Source organism: Ictidomys tridecemlineatus, chromosome 12, assembly GCF_052094955.1.
Source record: "Ictidomys tridecemlineatus isolate mIctTri1 chromosome 12, mIctTri1.hap1, whole genome shotgun sequence".
NCBI lineage: Eukaryota > Metazoa > Chordata > Mammalia > Rodentia > Sciuridae > Ictidomys > Ictidomys tridecemlineatus.
The window spans coordinates 45,674,604-45,695,309 of NC_135488.1; the positions used below are offsets into that span (position 1 = coordinate 45,674,604).

At 34.9% G+C, this 20,706-nt stretch overlaps 1 protein-coding gene across 2 annotated transcripts in view; it reads left to right on the top strand.

The window, feature by feature from the left end:
* The window catches only part of Septin10 (septin 10), a 65,685-nt gene that overhangs the window by 37,215 nt on the left and 7,764 nt on the right, over positions 1–20,706 (top strand). For both annotated transcript variants that reach the window (XM_078028830.1, XM_078028829.1), the window contains exons 6-9: positions 2,662–2,823; positions 8,029–8,125; positions 9,719–9,887; positions 15,480–15,612. In XM_078028830.1, coding sequence (XP_077884956.1) covers positions 2,662–2,823; positions 8,029–8,125; positions 9,719–9,887; positions 15,480–15,612 — 561 coding nt within the window. The remainder of the gene's footprint in view (positions 1–2,661; positions 2,824–8,028; positions 8,126–9,718; positions 9,888–15,479; positions 15,613–20,706) is intronic.

Here is a 20,706-nt window from a genome sequence, read left to right on the forward strand (position 1 = left end):
TTATTTGCAGTGCTAGGGATCGAACTCAGGGCCTCAAGCATTTTAGGCAAGCACTCTGCCGCTAAGCTACATCCTTGTCCCAGTGTTATCTTTTTAATAACACTGTATTTCACTCAAACAAAATGAAACATTTTATGGTAATATAAAAGAAAATCTGCATCATGCACTCATTGAAGATTGTCATTACCCTGTTGAAGATTGTTGCTGCTCTCTTCTGCTTTATTCAGTTGATGGGAGAAAAATGCTAAACTTGGGACTTCTTTATCAAAATCCTGCCTTTAGTTTTCTATTGTATAAACCAGACAGGAATGTTATAACTAAATTTTTGTACATGTTTAAAGAGAAAACTTGAGGCATGCTTTAATTATGTCATTTGGTACTTAACATATATGGATATGTAATATTTTTATAGTAGCAACTATTACCCACAAGACACCTGGCAGGCCTAGAGCCTAATTTACACAAGAGTACTAGATAAAAATGAGCAATGATCTTAGTTCCTCAGGCCTCCAGCCTTTCTTTCTTTTTTTTTTCCTTTCTTTTTTTTTTTTTAAAGAGAGAGAGAGAGAGAATTTTTTAATATTTATTTTTTAGTTTTTGGCGGACACAACATCTTTGTTTGTATGTGGTGCTGAGGATTGAACCCAGGCCGCACGCATGCCAGGCGAGCGCGCTACCACTTGAGCCACATCCCCAGCCCCCTCCAGCCTTTCTTAAGATAATTCTTTATTGTTCCTATAAGCCAAACACTTGACTACTTTTTAAGAAAGTTACTTTTATCTTTTGTAGAGGGTGAAAAGTGTCCATCTTTGGCAGTATGTATTTTTTTCTCTCCCTTTGATAGGCATGTAAATGTTAATGTTTAGCATTCAGTTCACTTCTGCATTTTATTGTAGAAGTAATCAGAAGTTATTGACCTGGCATAATTTATTGAATATGTAAGTATAGAATACTGAAACCAAGAACTTGTTATCCAATCTCCCCCGCCCCCTTGGTGCTGGGGATGGAACCCAGAGATGCTTTGCTACTCATCCACATACTCAGCTTTTTTTAGTTGGATTCAGGGTCTTATTAAATTACTTAGGTCTTTACTGCGGCTGACCTGGAACCTGCTCAGACCTTCCTCAGACTCCTGAAAAGTTGCTGGGATTACAGGTGGTGCCATGGTGCCCAGCAGTATTCAATTTTTTAGGTAGTTTATCATGAAACCTGTTTACTCACAATTGTAAAGTTTTCTACCATTGATTTGAGTTTAGCAGGAAGAACAACTATCTCCTTGGATCATATAGAAGACTGAAATATCCAAGTATATATACTGAATCATTGTAAAATTGGAGAAGATAAAAGTTTAAGAATGTGGGCTGGGGCTGTAGCTCAGTGATTTTATTTTTACTTTTATTATTTGAAATTAACATTGCCATCTCACTCTTAAAGGACTAGATTTATTTATGTGTTAGTTGATCTTCAGGATCCCACATCTCTTTCTCCCTGGCAGTGATAGAACTTTGAATAATGCTAATGAAGTCATTTCTTTGTGTCCTGAAGACTTGTAGCTGGTGTTGGTGCAGTTTCCTTTCTGTGCCATATAGGTAGAAGTCTTTGATGACTGGGACACTGATAGGGAGAAAATCAGGGCTATATTGGGAGGCAGAAAGAGAAACGTCACTTGTTTTTTCATTTTGCGGAGGGACCAGTCACTAATTAGTTAGTGCTTAGATTATTAAGATAAAAAGTTGTTAGTGAATTAAGCAGGCATTTTCAGTTTACTCTTTATTATATTTTACATATTTTGTGTGTGATGGATTGTAAGACTTCAAGGGAGAGAGAAGAAAATGAGATTTCTAAACCTAATGAAAGATTAATCAGTCTCTCTCTCTCTCTCTCTTTTTGGTACTGGGATTGAACTCAGAGACATTTAACCACTGGAGCCATATCCTATTTTGTATTTTCTGTAGAGACAGGATCTCACTGAGTTGCTTAGCGCCTCATGATTTCTGAGGCTGGCTTTGAACTCTTGTTCCTCTTGTCTCAGCCTCCCGAGCTGCTATAATTACACACATGTGCCACCATGCCTGGCCTGAAAGGTTAATCTCAACAAGAGCTCTGCTTTCTTTGTATTATTATTGTTATTGTTGTTAGTGTGTGTTTATGGTGTTGGGGCCTTGCATATACTACACATACTAGGTAAGTGCTTTACCACTGAGCTATACCCCCAACTCATTGGGTCTGTGTTTTAAAAGCAGTTACTATGAGGCCAGTATCTATAGGGATGACTATGTAAGGGATATGTGTGGTTTTGAGAGACACAGAGAGAAAAGTGTGTGTGTGTGTGTGTGTGTGTCAAGTGAAAGCCAATGATTATCTGAGTCAGAGGTCTACTTATTTTTTCTGTAGAGGGCCAGATAATATATTAGGCTTCCAGGCCACATGGTTTCTGTGACATCTACTAGTCTCAGCTGTTGTAATAAGAAAGTAGCCCGTGAATGAGCATGGTGATGTTCCAATAAGTCTATTTATATAAGCTGGAACATAGTTTATCAATCTGGTCCGGGGTAAGGAATTTTATTTACAGAGACTGAATGGTTTTTGTGTGAACAAATAATTACAAAGTTAAAAATGAATCCTCAATTACATGATTTTGTATTTCTTTTTACCTAATAGGTGAACATTATTCCAGTGATTGCCAAAGCAGATACAATTTCTAAATCCGAATTACAGAAATTTAAGATCAAGCTCATGAGTGAATTGGTCTGCAATGGTGTCCAGATATACCAGTTCCCAACAGATGATGATACTATTGCAAAAATCAATGCTGCAATGAATGTAAGCTCCTAAAGGAATGTCAAGGCTGTCTTACATGTGAAACTAACTTGTGATTCATGTCACTGCTACAGTAGTCTCCCTTATCTGAAGTTTTAGTTACCCATGGTCAACGGTAGTCTGAAAATATTAACTAACAAATTCTAGAAATAAATAGAAATTATTTATTCTAATTCATTGTGTTCTAATTAAGTTCTAATTCATTGTGTACCATTCTGAATGATGAAATCTCATCACAGGCATTGTGTCAACTTACATTATAAAAGGAAGGATGAGCATAGCATAATGTATTTTAAGAGAGAGTGTCCTCATTCATGTAATTTTTATTAGCAATATATTGTTAAAGTTTTCTTATCTTATTATTAGTTATTGTTAATTTCTCTATGTGCCTAATTTATAAATAAATCTATCATACATATTTTATGTGTGGGGAAAAAATAGTAAATATAGGGTTTGGTACTATCTGCAGTTTCAGTTATCCACTGGGGATCTTGAAATGTATTCTGTCTGGATAAGTGGGGATCATTGTGGTGTATTTTACCTTGTGTTTTCCAAAAATACTTCAAAAAAAGTGAAATTTTTAAAAAGCACAAGAAGAAATAAGCATTTTTAAAACTGTTAAAAGATAATGAGAATATATTTCTAAGCATTTTTTTCCTTCCTCCCTGCTTTCGTCTGAATAAAGCTATGCAATTGTGAGCTCTATTTAATTTGTGGAGCTCTATTTAATTTGTCTAAGAAAGATTGCCTTTCTGTCCTGTTTTAAACAAATGTGAGCATACTCTACAACCTCCCTTGGAATGTTTTAGAGTCTAAGCCTTCAGGAAGATCTCTTCCAGCTGGTATTCATGTACACCCTCCTTTATAGTACCCATGCATACATCCGAAACATTGACTAATCAAGGATGACTAAATTCTTTTTACTTTCTTTAAACTATCACATTTCTTAACTATCTGGTGTTATTTTAAAGGATTGTGGGATTGGGACTAAGACAAATTTAATCATATGCTGTATAAGAGTTATGGACCTCCCCAAGACTGTTAACTAATCTATAAAATTAGGTTAATAGTACCTATTTTAAGAGTTGTCATAGGATTAAATGATACACTCCTAGTTAAGTACCTAACAGTGATAATCTTTAACTGGTTTTTTGTTTTGTTTTATTTTTTTAGAAAATGAAAGTAAGAATTTATTATACAAAGTAAAAATAATAGTTTGATTTAGAGCAGGAGTCACCTATCACACAAAAACACTTTATGACACATGGGATTCTTGAGACATGCAACTCCATTCTGGCCCTTAGGGGTCATTCACATATTGTTTGTGTTTCATTAGTTCATTAAAACAACAAATGTTTCTTGTTCCAGGTACTTCTTTTTTTAATTTGTTTTAATTAGTTACACATGACAGTACAATGATCTCAACACATCATACATTTGAATCAGATGGGGTCTAATTTCTCATTTTTCTGAGTGTACAGGTTGCAGAATCACATTGGTCATGCAGTCACATATATACCCACAGCAGTAATAATGTCTGTTTTATTCTGCTGTCCTTCCCTTCCCCTCTTCTCTTCCCCTCCCCTCCCATCACTTCTCTCTACACTATCTAATGTGACACCCTTCTTTGTTTTTCCCCCTCACATCGTCATAAATGTATTCTGTATAACAATGAGGATTTCCTTCCATCTTCCGTGCAATTCCTCTTCTCCTCCCTTTTCCTCCCACTTCTCTTCCCTATTTAGTGGTAATCTTCTTCTCATGCTCTTCCTCCCTACCCCATTTTGAGTCACCCCCCTTATATCAGAGAAGACATTCGGCCTTTGTTTTTTAGGGATTGGCTAACTTCACTTAGCATAATCTGCTCTAATGTCATCCATTTCCCTGCAAATGCCAACATCTTGTTATTTTTTAGTGCTGAGTAATATTCCATTGTGTTTATATGCCACATTTTTTTTATCCATTCATCCATTGAAGGGCATCTAGGTTGGTTCCACAGTCTAGCTATTGTGAATTGTGCTGCTATAAACATTGATGTGACTGTGTCTCTGTAGTATGCTGTTTTTAGGTCTTTTGGATATAGTCCAAGAAGGGGAATAGCTGGGTCAAATGGTGGTTCCATTCTCAGCTTTCCAAGGCATCTCCATACTGCTTTCCAAATTGACTGCACCAAATTGAAGCATTGTATGAGTGTACCTTTTTCCCCCGGCATCCTGCCAGCACTTGTTGTTTGACTTCATGATGGCTGCCATTTTTACTGGAGTGAGATGGTATCTTAGAGTAGTTTTAATTTGCATTTCTCTGATTGCTAGAGATGGTGAGCATTTTTTCATGTACTTGTTGATTGATTGTATATCTTCTTCGGAGAAGAATCTGTACAGGTCCTTGGCCCATTTGTTGATTGGGTTATTTGTTTTTTTGTTGTTTAACTTTTTGAGTTCTTTGTATACTCTAGAGATTAGAGCTCTATCTGATGTGTGAGGGGTAAAAATTTGTTCCCAGGATATAGGCTCCCTATTTACCTCATATTATTTCTCTTGCTGAAAAAAAACTTTTTAGTTTGAATTCATCCCATTTGTTGATTGTTGGTTTTAACTCTTGTGTTATAGGTGTCTTATTAAGTTATTTGGGGCCTGATCCCACGTGATGGAGATTAGGGCCAACTTTTTCTTCTATTAGACGCAGAATCTCTGGTTTGATTCCTAGATCCTTGATCCATTTTGAGTTAACTTTTGTGCATGGTGAGAGATAGGGATTCAATTTCATTTTGTTGCATATGGATTTCCAGTTCTCCCAGCACCATTTGTTGAAAATGCTATCCTTTCTCTATTGCATGCTTTTAGCATCTTTGTCTAATATAAGGTAGCTGTAATTTTGTGGGTTGGAACTTACCTCAACATTGTAAAAGTAATTTCTCTGTTTTAGTGCCAGTACGTGCTGTTTTTGTTACTGTTGCTCTGTAGTATAGTTTAAGATCTGGTATAGTGATACCACCTGTTTCACTCTTCCTGCTTAGGATTGCTTTAGCTATTCTGGGTCTCTTATTTTTCCAGATGAATTTCATGATTGCTTTTTCTATTTCTGTGAGGAATGCCATTGGGATTTTGATCAGAATCGCATTGAATCTGTAAAGTGCTTTTGCTAATATGGCCATTTTAATAATATTAATTCTTCCTATCCATGAGCAAGGTATATCTTTCCATCTTCTAAGGTCTTCTTCTATTTCTCTCATTGTATAGATCTTTCACCTCTTTTGTTAAGATGATTCCCAAGTTTTTTTTTTTTTTTTGAGGATATTGTGAATGAGGTAGTTTTCCTCATTTCCGTTTCAGAGGATTTGTCACTGATATACAGGAATGCCTTTGATTTATGGGTGTTGGTTGTATATCCTGCCACTTTGCTGAATTCATTTACTAGTTCTAGAAGTTTCTTGGTAGAACCTTTTAGGTCTGCTAGTATAGGATCATGTCATCAGCAAATAGTGCTAGTTTAAGTTCTTCTTTTCTTAAAATTATACCTTTAATTTCTTTCGTCTAATTGCTCTGGCTAGTGCTTCCGGAACTATGTTGAATATAAGTAGTGAAAGAGGGCATCCCTGTCTTGTTACAGGTTTTAGAGGGAATGCCTTCAGTTTTTCTCCATTCAGAATGATGCTAGCCTGAGACTTAGCATAGATAGCTTTTACAATATTGAGGTAAGTTTCTGTTATCCCTAGTTTTTCTAGTGTTTTGAACTTAAAGGGATGCTGTATTTTGTCGAATGCTTTTTCTGCATCTATCGAGATGATCATATGGTTCTTATCTTTAAGTGTATTGATGTGGTGAATAACATTTATTGATTTCTGTATATTGAACCAGCCTTGCATCTCGGGGATGAATCCCACTTGATCATGGTGCATGATCTTTTTGATATGTTTTTGTATCCGATTTGCCAGAATTGTATTGAGGATTTTTGCATCTATATTCATTAGAGATATTGGTCTGAAATTTTCTTTCTTTAAAGTGTCTTTGGTTTTGGAATTGGGGTGATGTTGGCCTCGTAGAATGAATTTGGAAGTATTTCCTCTTTTTCTATTTCCTGAAATAGATTGAAGAGTATTGGTATTAGTTCTTCTTTAAAGGTTTTGTAAAACTCTGCTGTATATCCGTCCGGTCCTGGGCTTTTGATAATCTTTTACCTATTATTTTCTGACTTGTTTATTTATTTATTTATTTGGTGGTGCTGGGGATTGAACTCAGGGCCTTGGGCATGCAAGGCAAGCACTCTTACCAACTGAGCTATGTCCCCAGCCCTCTGACTTTTTTATATACTATTTTTATTAAGAAATCTAAATTAATTCTATAAAAAGCTAATATAAATAATATTTATTTATCAGAAAAATATATATTTACAACTTATATTTATAATTTATGTATTAAATATAGATTATATTTAATTTTACTTCTTATGCTAGTCTAGAATAATTTTTCAGAAAGGAACAATTAAGAAACTAAATAATATCAGTTCCTTAATATTAAACTAAATAGTACTCAATACTTATTGCATTAGAGTTTTCCTCTATATTAATCCTCAACTTCAGATAAACTTGTTTACTTTCAGCCCCTGAATTAAGTTTTTTGTTCACAATCTCTTTTCTTCTGTTAGTTGTTGCCACTCTGCTTGATCTGTCTAAATCCCATCTTTCCAAATATAGCTTCCTGCTCCCAGTAATCTCTGGCTTCTCTCAATTTCTGTAGCATTTACTATATTAGCATAATTTGGAACTTTATATATTAGTTTGTATTAGTGCCATATATTCTGAATCTACCCTAAATATAGATACATAGTTTTATTATCTATATAGTGATATATGTATAATTTCTTCAACACTGTATTTTAGGACTCTCTTAGGGCTAAGGTAATACTGATTAAAAAAAAAAAAAAGCACACTAAAAATTCTTTTTTTTTTTTTTCTTCCTGTATTCCCAACAGCATAATGCCTTGTATTGGGAGATGCTCAGGAAAGAATTTTCTTCCTAGGGCCCCAAATTGTTTTATATAGTATAGTCAGTACATATTCAAAGCCAAGTTTTAAATCTGAGGCATAGCTGGTCATTAGATTTTTATAGATTTGTTGCTTAATAAGTTATTCTCTATTTTTATAATTTTTATAGCTTATCAGTTGTCATGTTGGTATGAGAAGAGATTGATATTATGGTTCTTTTACAGGAGCATTTACCATTTGCTGTTGTAGGAAGTATGGATGAGGTAAAAGTTGGAAATAAGATGGTCAAAGCTCGTCAGTACCCTTGGGGTATTGTACAAGGTAAATGAGATAAACAATGACTTTAAAATATATATATATATATATATATTGCATGAATTATGATGGCACGTAACTGTAATCCTGGCAAGTCAGGGGACTGAGGCAAGAGGATTTCAAGTTTGAAATGAGATTGGCAACTTAGGGGAGACTCTATCTCAAAATAAATAATAGAAAGGGCTGGAGATGTAGCTCAGTGGTACAGTGCCTCTGGGTTCAATCTCCAGTACCACAAAAATAAAACAACAAAAAATAAAAGAAAAAGAAAATAAATTATCTGTGTTGCCTCATAATCTGATGTATTTAATATATTCTTTTGAGGTAGTGCTTATTTTGAATTATGATTGGTTGTCAAAGGACTTAACTGTGTAATTTTTTGGCCAGTCTATAGTGGTAAGGCAGAGAAACCTCATTCTCACTGTACCACTCCCATTTTATCTCCCCTGAAGGCATCAGAAGGTGAGAAGCACTGGTTGGGTATTTTGATCAAAATTTGGATATTTTTTTTTGTAGGTGCTTGGGATTGAACCCAGAGCCTCACTGAGCTACGTGCATCAGCTCTTGATCAAAATTTAAATGTGTAAAGTGGTATTTAAACATGATATATAAACTAATTACCACTTAACAATAGGGAACAATATATTATGTTCTTGTAAATTTATGTCTCTTTTTTCTGATCAAAATAGGGAACAATATTTTATGATCTTGTAAATTTATATCTTTTTTTTCCTGATCAAACAAATAAATCATTGAACCAAGTTGAAAAAGTTAAATCCACTTGACATTTAGGTTATCTGGCATTTAGTATTTAGTACTATCTGGTTATTTATTTGTGATATTAATGGGGAATAGAATACCCCTATCCATTTACTGGCCTTCCAAATACTGCTTTTTAAAAATTGACAACTTTTTAAATTTTTATTTTTAATACTTTTAATTTACTAAAAATATAGAAGGACCAGGCATGGTGATGAATGTTTCTAATGCCAGCTACAGGAGGCTAAAGCAGGAGGATTATGAGTTTATGGACAGCCTGAACAACAAAGTGAGATTCTGTCTCAAAAATAAATAAATACATGTAATATAAGATTGTTAGTCACAGTAGCATGTTTATAGTCATTGGTCGCCATAAAGTTACATAAAGGCTATATTAGTATATTCACTAATTTTGATTTCATAAATGTATTATAGAAAAAGAATTTGATAATTATGTATAAATGATATTCTTAAGTTTGCACAGTTTACTACTTTGAGGTGAAATAATATTACATACTCTTAAGAGTACTATGTGAAATGTTATATTATTTGTAAATATTAAAAACATTCGTGAAATATCTTGAGCATGTGATAATATATTTCTTTACCATTTTCTGTTGGCTATTAAATTTAAAGTCAGTTTCCCAGTCTGTTAATTAACATTGCCTATAATACAGTGTGTATAAGGTAAGACTTTGATTACTTGTATAAAATAATTGTAGCTATTAACCATATCAATCATTTTGATGTTTTTCACATGTGTTATTTATTCATTCGACAAACACTAATGTGTATGCCACAATTAAAAGCTAATGTTTCTTTTTCTTTTTTTATGATTAGTGGAAAATGAAAACCACTGTGACTTTGTAAAGTTGCGAGAAATGCTCATTTGTACAAACATGGAGGACCTACAGGAGCAGACTCACACTAGGCACTATGAGCTCTATAGGCGTTGCAAACTGGAGGAAATGGGCTTTACAGATGTGGGCCCAGAGAATAAGCCAGTCAGGTAAGGAGTCTTTCTTGAGAAGCCAGTCAAAAGAGGAAGTTAGAAAGGATTATATCTTTTTATGTATCCAGTAAAATGGGAATGTGTTTTTTAAAAATTCCCAAACCCAGGAAATCGAACCACTTAACAATGAACATTTATTGTACTTTTTGAATCACTTGAATCCTTCTTACTTCTGATGGGTCTTTAACTCCTTGTCTGAATCAAAGCCCATGATTTCAGAATACACTGGAATGAATAAGTGAAGGAAAAACACTCATTATTTGGTTTTATTTTTGTATTTATCTGAAACAGATGAAAGTATATTGAATAATTATCACCTAAAAAGTTGGGCTACAAATCATATTAAGTAACCTAAAACTTGATCATTTGGTTTTTATCCTGAAGAATGTTTTATGATGACTGAAATTTAGCAAAGCCTTTTGTAAGGAAAGAATGCAACTACTTCTAGGGAGTTCGAGATTAGGTTGTTTCTTACATTATTACAACATAGTTATAAGAATGTTTTAGAACCTGAAGACCTTCTTGCTTAATGATTAAAGCATAGAGAATTCAATGTTTCTATAAATGTCTTTGGAAATTTATATGGTACTATATCCCTGCCCTTTTTTTCTTTTTTGGTTGAGACATGTACACTAGAAATCTTAATCCTTTATATCAAATCTGATTATAGCATTTTTTGTCCAGTTTTGCTTGGAATAAAGCATGAGATCCTTAGGGCAAACACTATTTTAAACTCTGTTTTGAGACTGAGGATTCTTTCATTCTACTATTTATATTCCATTTTCCTGCCTGTTAGCATGTGCCCCAGAGTAAACACAACAGTAAAGAACTGGAGAGTCCAATCAGTGTTGTAATTGCCCTTGATCTTGTGGAAGATTAAATCTTAGATGAAGTTAAATTTTATTAGTGTATAATATTGTAGTATGATAAATTAAGAATTATATTTACTTGATCTTTCCTCACCAAATTTGGGTATGCTGTATTCTGGTCATGGACCAATAATTGTGATAAACTAACGATTTTCTTATTTTATTGTATTATATCTTTACTAAAGATTAATCATCTCAAGTTGGCTTCCCTAGTGTTTCCCAAAGGAGGCTTCGCTTCTCGTTTCTTCCAAGCCTCAGGGTCAGTGCAAAGGTCTCTGTGTGCACTAAGGAGGCAGATACCCTGAGAGAGCAAGCGGGACAGCTTTGGAGTAGTACTCTCTAAGAAGAGGGATCCAGGTTGCCTGGTGGACTCATCATAGTCACCTGTAGATGATTAAGAAATACAGGGTCAGAATTTCCAGGGATGGAGTCTAGAAATCTACATTTTAAAATGCTCATTCAGTCTTGCAGCCAATAATTACTATTTGTCTACCGTCTGCTCAGCATGCTAGACTTTGGGTACGTATGCACAGTGGGTCAGATGGACATTCTGGGGTGGGTGTGGAAGGAGGACACTCTGCCCTGTGTGAGCAAGAGAGGATGGGTGGTAGTCAGTAGTGGAATTGGGAGACCAAGTTAGGAGACCAGGTACAAGTTCGTAGAGACTTAAAAAAGGTTGGTAGTGATAGAGGAATGAGAAGCATTTTTAGGATATATAATTTTAAGAATCCAGTAGTGGATTGGTTTGAATGTGGGATGCAAAGGAAAGAGAATCAAGGATTACTTCAGTGACTCTTTTTATTTATTTGCACCACTTGGTATCAATCCCAAGGCCTCATGAATGCTAGGCAAGTGCTCTACTACTGAGCTACATCCTGAGCCCTTAGTCACCATTTTTATCTTAGAAACAGGGTGAATAGATGTCGTGTTTATTCCCACATAAACAAGGTGGGACAGGGAGAATTTAGCACTGGCATTGTTAATTGAGAGGTTTTTAAAATATTAAATTTAAGATGCTTATTAAATATTCATAGCTGGCTGTGGTGGCATATGCCTGTAATCCCAGCAACTCAGGACAGGCAAGAGGATCTTAAGTCCAAGGCCAGCCTCTGCAACTTAGCTAGGCCCTAAGCAACTTAGCAAGCTCAGTGGTAAAGCACTCCTGTATTCAATCTCTGTACCAAAATAATAACAATAAAAATAATGATAATTATAATTTTAAAATTCAGTTAATGTGTTTGAGTAGGTTATAACATAAATAAAAAATTGAAAATTTGGAATTTGAGAAAGTAGGGATGAGATAGTAATTTGGGAGTCACTAGTGAAAAATACTAGATACTGGATAAAATCATGAGTGGTTTTGAAGTGTCTGCTTTTTTGTTGTTGTTGTTGAGTTGCTGGGGCATGCATGCTATGAACTCAGCTCTACCACTTCCCACCTCCAATGTGTCCAAATAGGGTGGGAGCAATAAGGAGGGGAACTGGATCCCAGTGTGAGAATAGCTTCTACCTGTTCCTCTTAACAGGGGAAATTTCCTTGGTTTAAGCTGAGGGAAAGTATTTCTACTAGTACTTTCTTATTTGTTACTAAATGATGTGATGAGGCTTCTGTAGCCTGATATATTGGAAACTTTCATTTTTTAGAATTTTCAAGAATTCAGGTGAATCTTTCATATTTAATTTGGTAGTCTCTATAATTTAGTTGTCATGTAAAATGTATATTAATCTAGCAATTTTTAAAAGAACTTAGATGTACTTGTTAGGATGACCTTTATTTCTCTTTGTCTTTATCAGCCCTCTTCATTGGTTTTCCATTTCTACTTATGCTGAGTCATAGTTGGGATCCTAAGCTGCCCACAGTGATCATGTATATCCAGATACATGGCATTATACTCTTACTGGTTTTAAAAACTTGATTTTAATGTTTTATATTGGTTATTTAAACTATATGAAACATGCTTTTATAAAATTTTGAATCCCCAAGTTTAAGAATTTCAGATTAGCGTACTAGTCTTTTCACAGTTAATCACCTTTAATATTTCAGTACAAAATCACTATCATTTAAGTGTTGTAGGACCTATAGTTTTGAAAGGAAGATTTATTAATATTTTAGAGTTGCTTATTATATTAACATTTTTTGTCTTTGGAGCCCTCGAGATAAATAACTCACTTTATGTGTTTAGTCAAGAGTAGACTTAGAAAAAAGTTCATCAGTCATATTCAAACTATCCATGAAACACCCAAACAGGTCACCTAGAGAAGGGCGTGGGCACTTTCCTTGATGGCATGAGCATCTGAGAATGTTTTCTTCTTCTTTGGTTTTCAACTTTGTCAGTGAGATCTGCAGCTATAGCATGTGGTCATTAAATGTTCATAACAAAGCTACTTTTATACTAAGGAAAGAAATAGTATAGCAAGAAAGCTTTTTCATTTAATAAATCCATGATATAGTAAATAGTGGTTGCAGTCATTTCACAAAATTAACCCTACAAAATATTCAGAAGCAAGCACTTTACTCTCCCTTCAGAGAATGCCTTGCTTGAAGCAGTCTGATTTATGATGTTTGGGAATAGGGGCTTTAGAACAAGTATGATCTAGTTCACATCCCAGTAATCCCTTATTACTTTAAAGCTATGTTACTTAGGACAAATTATTTTACCTCTCTGAACTTTCATTTTCTTACCCATAATATAATTGTTCTTGTATGTTACTGTGGAAATTAAGTATTGAACATGAGTTCAAAAGTGTTCATTGCTTGTGGCAGATATTCAACAAATGTTATGTCTCTTTTCTTTATCCTGTAGATTTATTTTCTTCCTAAGCAACTCCAGTACTTGTACAAAGTAGTGTGGCATTTTTTAAGTTACATTTTATATGACATCGAGATATTATTTCAATTGAATTTGTTCTTAAAGGGTGTCAATTTGTTCTTATTAGTGTGATACCAATAACACGTAGTGAGGTTTATAAAATTTGTGAAGGTAGCTGATAAATTTAGGGGCTTTTAAAAAATGAGACTCAAACAGGAAAGATAAAAAAAAAATAGTACAAAGTAAAATGCCTCTTTGGGATCTGAGGCAGTTTATGTGGTACCTAAGACATTTTATACATTTATAAGCTTTGCTCATGCATGGTAGGAAAACATTACTGATAAGCTACATACCCAGAGTAAGCTTTGTTGTTGTTGTTGTTTGTAGTTGTAGATTGACAGAATGCCTTTATTTTATTCATCTATTTTTATGTGATGCTAAGGATCGAACCCAGTGCCTCACAATGCTAGGCAAGCTCTCTGCACTGAGCTACAGCCCCAGCCCCCTAAGCTTTGTTCCTTATGAGGATGTTCTTACAGATGTTTAGCTTCTGTTCCTAGTATTAACTACTACACATATCATAAATTTAACTGACAGCATTGTGCAACATTTTTTACTGTTTTTCCTTGAACTTTTTCTAGTTACAGTGTTTAAGATTAGTCAAATTCCTTAATTTCATCACATTTTTAAATCTGTTTTTATGTATTTTCATAAGTAGTAGAAATTTCTAACTGACATAGAAGGAAAGTGAATTTATATTACCTGTCAGACCTTCAGGGTATTCTCTCAGAGAGCTAAAATGGAAGAGATCCGCATTTCTGACATATAAGTAGGTTTATTATGCCTCTGGAATATCACTAGTAAGAAAGGGTAGTTGTCCATAGAATTCCAGGACAATCTTTGCTCTGCTTGATTTTATCTGCCTCTACTAACCAGAAGTTTCTGTTACTGAACAAACATTTATGAAGAGCTTTGCTAGGTAGCCAAGTGAAGATGACAAATGGAGATCCCATTCCTGTTCTCAGGATTTGTGATCTGTTGGGAGAGAGAGTCAGCCAAGATATAAATGACAAGAAGTGGCTTGGAAGGAACAGTTGATTCTAACTAAGAAAGTGGAGAAGCCTTCTAGAGAAAGTTGCATCTGCCTTTGGCCTTGAGGGATAGAAGAATATGAGGGCAGAAGGAGGGTGGGGAGAAGGCAGCATCAGAAACAAAGAAGGTACAATATTGCTTGAAATGTGAGGTATATTTTAAGAACAGTGAATAGATTTGTGTGGCTGGAACATTAAGGGAATTGGATTTGTTTGTTGGGAAATGAATCTGGAAAAGTAGAATTGAAGGAGGTGGGACCTTATTCTATAGAGAGCATAACTAATTGGGAGAAAAGTTAAGGAGGTCTGTGGTTTTGGTGGAAAATCTAAGGAGTGGCAGGAACAAAGTGGAAAAAAAGAGGACCTAGAAGTCTAGAGATGATTTAGAAGATTATTTCAACAGTAAAGGCAGAAAATGCAAAGATCAATTTGGGCTGTAATAGGATATCTGTAGAAGTGGAAAGAATATAGACTTTAATGATATCAGATAGAGAAAAGTATAAGAGATCTATCCCAGGTGACTTTATTTCTTCAATGTTTCTGGAGTTATGCCAGTTAACAGAGACTAAAAAAGGAAAATGTTCGGGAGGGTACTTCTTGTGAAGGACTTTTTTTTTTTTTTTTTTAATCTAGTAGCTACATTAGCTGTAGCACTGGAGGCCTTTTATCAAATGCTATAGGACATGGCATGTTTCAGATTCTGTACAGCTACTGGTACATCCTATTATATATCTGAGGTCTACTTTGAGGTATATGAGATTTATCAAATTTATTACGTCATCTTTTGAACATGAGAATAACACAAATAACTTTTTTTAGTGTTCAAGAGACCTATGAAGCCAAAAGACATGAATTGCATGGTGAGCGTCAGAGAAAAGAAGAAGAAATGAAGCAGATGTTTGTGCAGCGAGTAAAGGAGAAAGAAGCCATATTGAAAGAAGCCGAAAGAGAGGCAAGTTTGATGTGATTTTTTTTGGTGTCCTATTTCTTTGGACCAATGTAGTTGAGACACTTTTTACTTTTTTTAAAATTTTATGAATTCTGTCTTTAAGAAAAACAAGTCCTAATATCCATTTGGAGAGCACACATTCAAATTAGGGTAAAAGAAAAAAAAAAGAGAAACTAGGATAGGATCATAAAATAGGCAGGGGTTAGGCAGTAATAATACTGCAATAACTTGTACAAAAATTGTTCTCTGAGCTTCCTTGCAGCCAGTCCAGAAAAGGAAATCTTAGCAGCTCTCATAGGCATTAAGTCTGCACCAATGAAAGCCTGATAAGCAGGAATTAGCAGAGGGCTTAGGGTACAGAAGTGGAAATAAGCATTGGTTGTGGGCTGTCACAGTGCTGTGCTGCTGTCCAGAATACATCACAATGGAAAAGGAGTACACAGTTTTACCAAGGCTGTTGTCTGAGCTGCTTTGTGTACTCAAATTGTGGAATGGATGTGTAAGTGAGAATTCTCAAGTGTTGGAAACACATACTCATGTTTCATTGACATTTCTAGGTTTCTACTTTCTTTTTGTCATAGAGTAAAAAGGAAAGTATTTAATGCCAACAGGTAACCAGTTTACAAGAATCCTATTGTGTCATGAGTAGGGCTAAAAACAACTCATTTCTGTTGGTATTGTAAGATAATGACTAAATCTTCATACACTGATTTCAGACCTCACCTACGTTTGGCCATATGAGTTATCATCTTGCATGATGATAAAAATAAAAATATTTTTATGTGAAAGTTTTAGTTCATGACCATTTCTTATTGTACCTATTTTTTAAAAGTATTACTGTGAATTACATTGTTGGTCTTGTTTCATGCTTGGGAAAAACTAAATTATAATAAAATATGGAGCCAAGAGTAGGATGATGACACTGGGGCCTGTTAGTCTTAGTTCTGTGTGCAACACTCTTTAAACCATTTAACTTTTTGAATTTTTCTTTTATAATGTGTTCCCATATAGTGATATTGATACATTTTGGCAGTAGTTGTTTTGAGGTGTCATAAAAGTTGAGAATATGAATCTCCTAATATCTGGTGCTCCTCATTCTACCCTGAATTGAGAATATTGCTTCCATTCTCTGGCCTCCCTCATGAGTTGTTAGGATGCGGACACATGGGAAACCAGTGGGAATAGTTGGCCAAACATTGATATTTGCTAGGAAGTTCTTTCATGAGAGCTGGTTGATTCCTGCTGTCTGAAGGGCTGGAGAGAAGTGATGGTTGTAGAGGTCCAAGGCATTGCCAACCTGAGATTAAACCTGGACCACAATCTCTCAGTCTTAACAAAGTTTTTTCCATAGACCAAGTTTTGCCCACTTTCCTTATCCCCAGAAGACTCAGGGTCAGCAAAACGGATCAGGTCCAGAATGCAGATAGTGTGTGATGAAGAAGAGTAACATTTTGCTGCCTTAGGTAAATCAATAGGGCCATAATAAAATGGAAACTGTGTCTGTATGAGTTACTTCTAATGGAGTCAATAGTAACCATGTGATGTATACTTTGGGATAAAAAGCCTTAAAAGCTTAAAATCAAAACTCCAACTCATTCCTTTACCCCTTTCTCAGCAGGTCTGCTCAGGAGACAAGTTTATTCCTATGGATCCTGCTCCTCTGCCCATCTTTCTAGTTTGTTCCTATGGATCCTGCCCCTCAACTTTTAAAGGCTACATTTTAAAGTAGCTATTTCAGCTGGGCATGGTAGTGCACACCTGTAATCCCAGTAACTCAGGAGGCTGAAGCAGGAGGATCTCAAGTTTGAGGCCAGCCTTAGCAACTTAGAAGTACTCTGTAACCTTTCAAGGTATTTTAGTATGCAAATAAAGTATGTCACTTCGATTTAAGTAATCAGAGATTCGTCTCTGTTTACATAAAACCAATCTGCCTGTATAGGCTCCCTTCCTGAGCTTCTACTCTGCTCGCCTCCCATGTGATAGGGGTGCACCATGCTCAGAGAGTTGTGCCTCTTACACCATTGACCTGCTTTTTGTTTCTGTTTTGTAGTTCTGGAGACAGAACCCAGGGCCTTGTGCATACTGGACAAGTGCTTTCAACCACTGAGCTGATCAAAGTGATCTATTTATTACATTTCTTGTTTTTTTTAATATTTATTTTTTAGTTATAGGTGGACACAATATCTTTATTTTTTTATGTGGTTCTGAGGATTGAACCCAGTGCCTCATGCATGCTAGGCGAGTGCCCTACCTCTGAGCCACAACCCCAGCCCCTACATCTCTTGTTTTGAAAAGCATAAACTATTTAAATAAGCAAATACTAAGGAGCTGATACTTCTCAGAAAAGGCATCCTCTGGAATGAAGGAATTATAGGTTAGAAGGGCCTTACTTAGTCATGTTTCAACCTTGTCTCATTTTCAATACTTCTGTCAGAGGCTCAGTGGCCCACAGGACCATTTACTTATTCCATGTATGGAACATGAAATTTTTATTAGAATTTAGCCATCTATTGTTTCTACCCTAATTCTCTGACTTAATGAATTATTTCCCCAACTATTTTGTTATTATTGTTGTTGGCATTATAGCAGGCATTACAAAGCCATAGATTGATTTTTTAAATTTTTTTTAAAAATTTTAATTTTATTTCTTTTATTAGATATACATGACCATAGAGTGTATTTTTACATATTACACATACATGGAACATGACTTATTCTAATTAGGATCCCATTCTTAATGGTTGTATGATGTGGAGTTTCACTGGTGGTGTATTCATATATAAACAGGAAAGTTGTGTCCAATTCATTCTACTGCCTTTCCTATTTCTACCCTGCTCTTCCCTTCATTCCCCTTTGTCTAATCCCCGCTGTCGTGTGTTAGCATCTGTATAACAGAACATTTTGCCTTTGGTTTTGGGGGATTCACTTATTTCACTTATTAGTGATAATGTCTAGATGCATCCATTTACCAGCAGAAGTCATTGTTTCTTATGGCTGAATAATATTTCATTTTCTTTATCCATTCATCGGTAGAAGGACATGTAGGTTGGTTCCAAAGCTTAGCTATTGTGAATTGAGCTGCTTTAAACATTGATGTGGCTGTGTGCTGATTTTAAGTCAGCACATTTTAAGTTATTTTAAGTATATACCCAGGAGTGAGATAACTGGATCCAATGGTGGTTCCATTCAAAGTTTTTGGAGGACTCTTCATACTGTTTTCGAGTGGTTGCACCAAATTACAGCCCCATGAACGTACCTTTTCTTCCACATCTTTGCCACTATTTATTGTGTTATTTGTATTTTTGATGATTGCCATTTTGACTAGAGTGAGATAGAATCTAACTGTAGTTTTAATTTGCATTTCTCTAATTGCTAGAGATGTTGAACATTTTTTCATATATTTGTTGACCATTTGTATTTCTTCTGTGAAGTGCTTGTTCAGTTCCTTTGCCCATTTATTGACTGAGTTATTTGTTTTTTTGGTGCTAAGTTTTTTGAGTTCTTTATATCCTAGAGATTAATGTTCTATCTGAGGTGCAGGTGGCAAAGATTTTCTCCCATTCTGTAGGCTTTCTCTTCACATTCTTGATTGTTTCCTTTTCTGTAAAGAAGCTTTTTAATTTGATACTCTCCCATTTATTGATTCTTGATTTTATTTCTTGTGCTTTAGGAGTCTTGTTGAGGAAGTCAGTTCCTAAGCCAACATGATGGGCTATATTTTTTTCCTATTAGGTGCATGGTCTCTGGTCTAATGCTTCGGTCCTTGGTCCACTTTGAGTTGAGTTTTGTGCAGGATGAGAGATGGGGGCTTAATTTTATTTTGTTACATATGGATTCCCAGTTTTCCCAGCACCATTTGTTGAAGAGGCTTTTCTCTAGTGTATGTTTATGGCACCTTTTGATAACTATATTTATGTGAGTTTTTCTCTTATCTTCTTTTCTGTTCTGTTGGTCTTCCTGTCTGTTTTGGTGTCAATATCATGCCATTTTTGTTACTAGAGTCCTGTATTATAAATTAAGATCTGGTACTGTGATGCTTCTTGCTTCGCTTTTCTCACTAAGGATTACTTTGGCTATTCTGGGCCTCTATCTGGTCTTGGGCATGTCTTAGTTGGTAGGCTTTGGATGGTATTTTTAATTTCATTGCCTGAAATTCATCTGTTTAAGTTTTTCTATGTCCTCTTTATTCAATTTTGGTAGGTCGTCCTAGAAATTTGTTGATGTCTTAAAGATTTTCTGTCATATTGCGGTATAAATTTTCAAAATAGTTTCTGATTATCGTCTTTATTTCAGTAGTGTCCATGGTGATATTTCTTTTCTTTTTTAATCATCGATTTTAGTAATTTGAGATTTTGCCCTCTTTCTCTTGATTAGCTTGGCTAAGGGTTTATCAATTTTTTATTTTATTTTTTTTTAGAGAATGAGCTTTTTGTTTCATTGATTTTTTTTTTAATTTGTTTTATTTGGTTCTTCAATTTCATTGATTTCAGCTCTGATTTTAATTATTTTCTGTCTTCTGCTTTTGGTGTTGACTTGTTCTTCTTTATCTAGGGCTTTGAGATGTAATGCTAGGTTACGTATTTGGTGACTTTCTATTCTTTTAGTGAATTAGCTCTGTAGAATGAGCTTTCCTCTTAGAACCGCCTCCATAGTGTCCCAGAGGTTTTGATATGTTGTGTTGTTATTCTCAACATATTTTTTTATTTCACCTCTGATTTATTCTGCCATCCATTAGCCATATATAAAATAGTGTAATATTTAGTCTCCAGGTGTTAAAATAGCTTCTTTTTAAAATTTTATTATTTCTAATTTCATTCCATTATTATCTGATGGAATACAAGCAAAGTATTATCTCAATTGTTTATTATTATTTATTTTTGTATTTTCTAAGATTTGTTTTGTGGCCTAAGAATGGTCTGTTCTAGGACAGGATCTGGTTGCTGCTGAGAGGAAAGTGGATTCAGTCATTGATTGATGAAATATTATATGTATGTCTGTTAATCCTTTTATATTTTTTAGTTCTGTAACTTCTTTATTTAGTTTTTGGAAGATCTGTCCAGTCATGAAAGAGGTGTGTTAAAGAGAGGTGTACTGTGT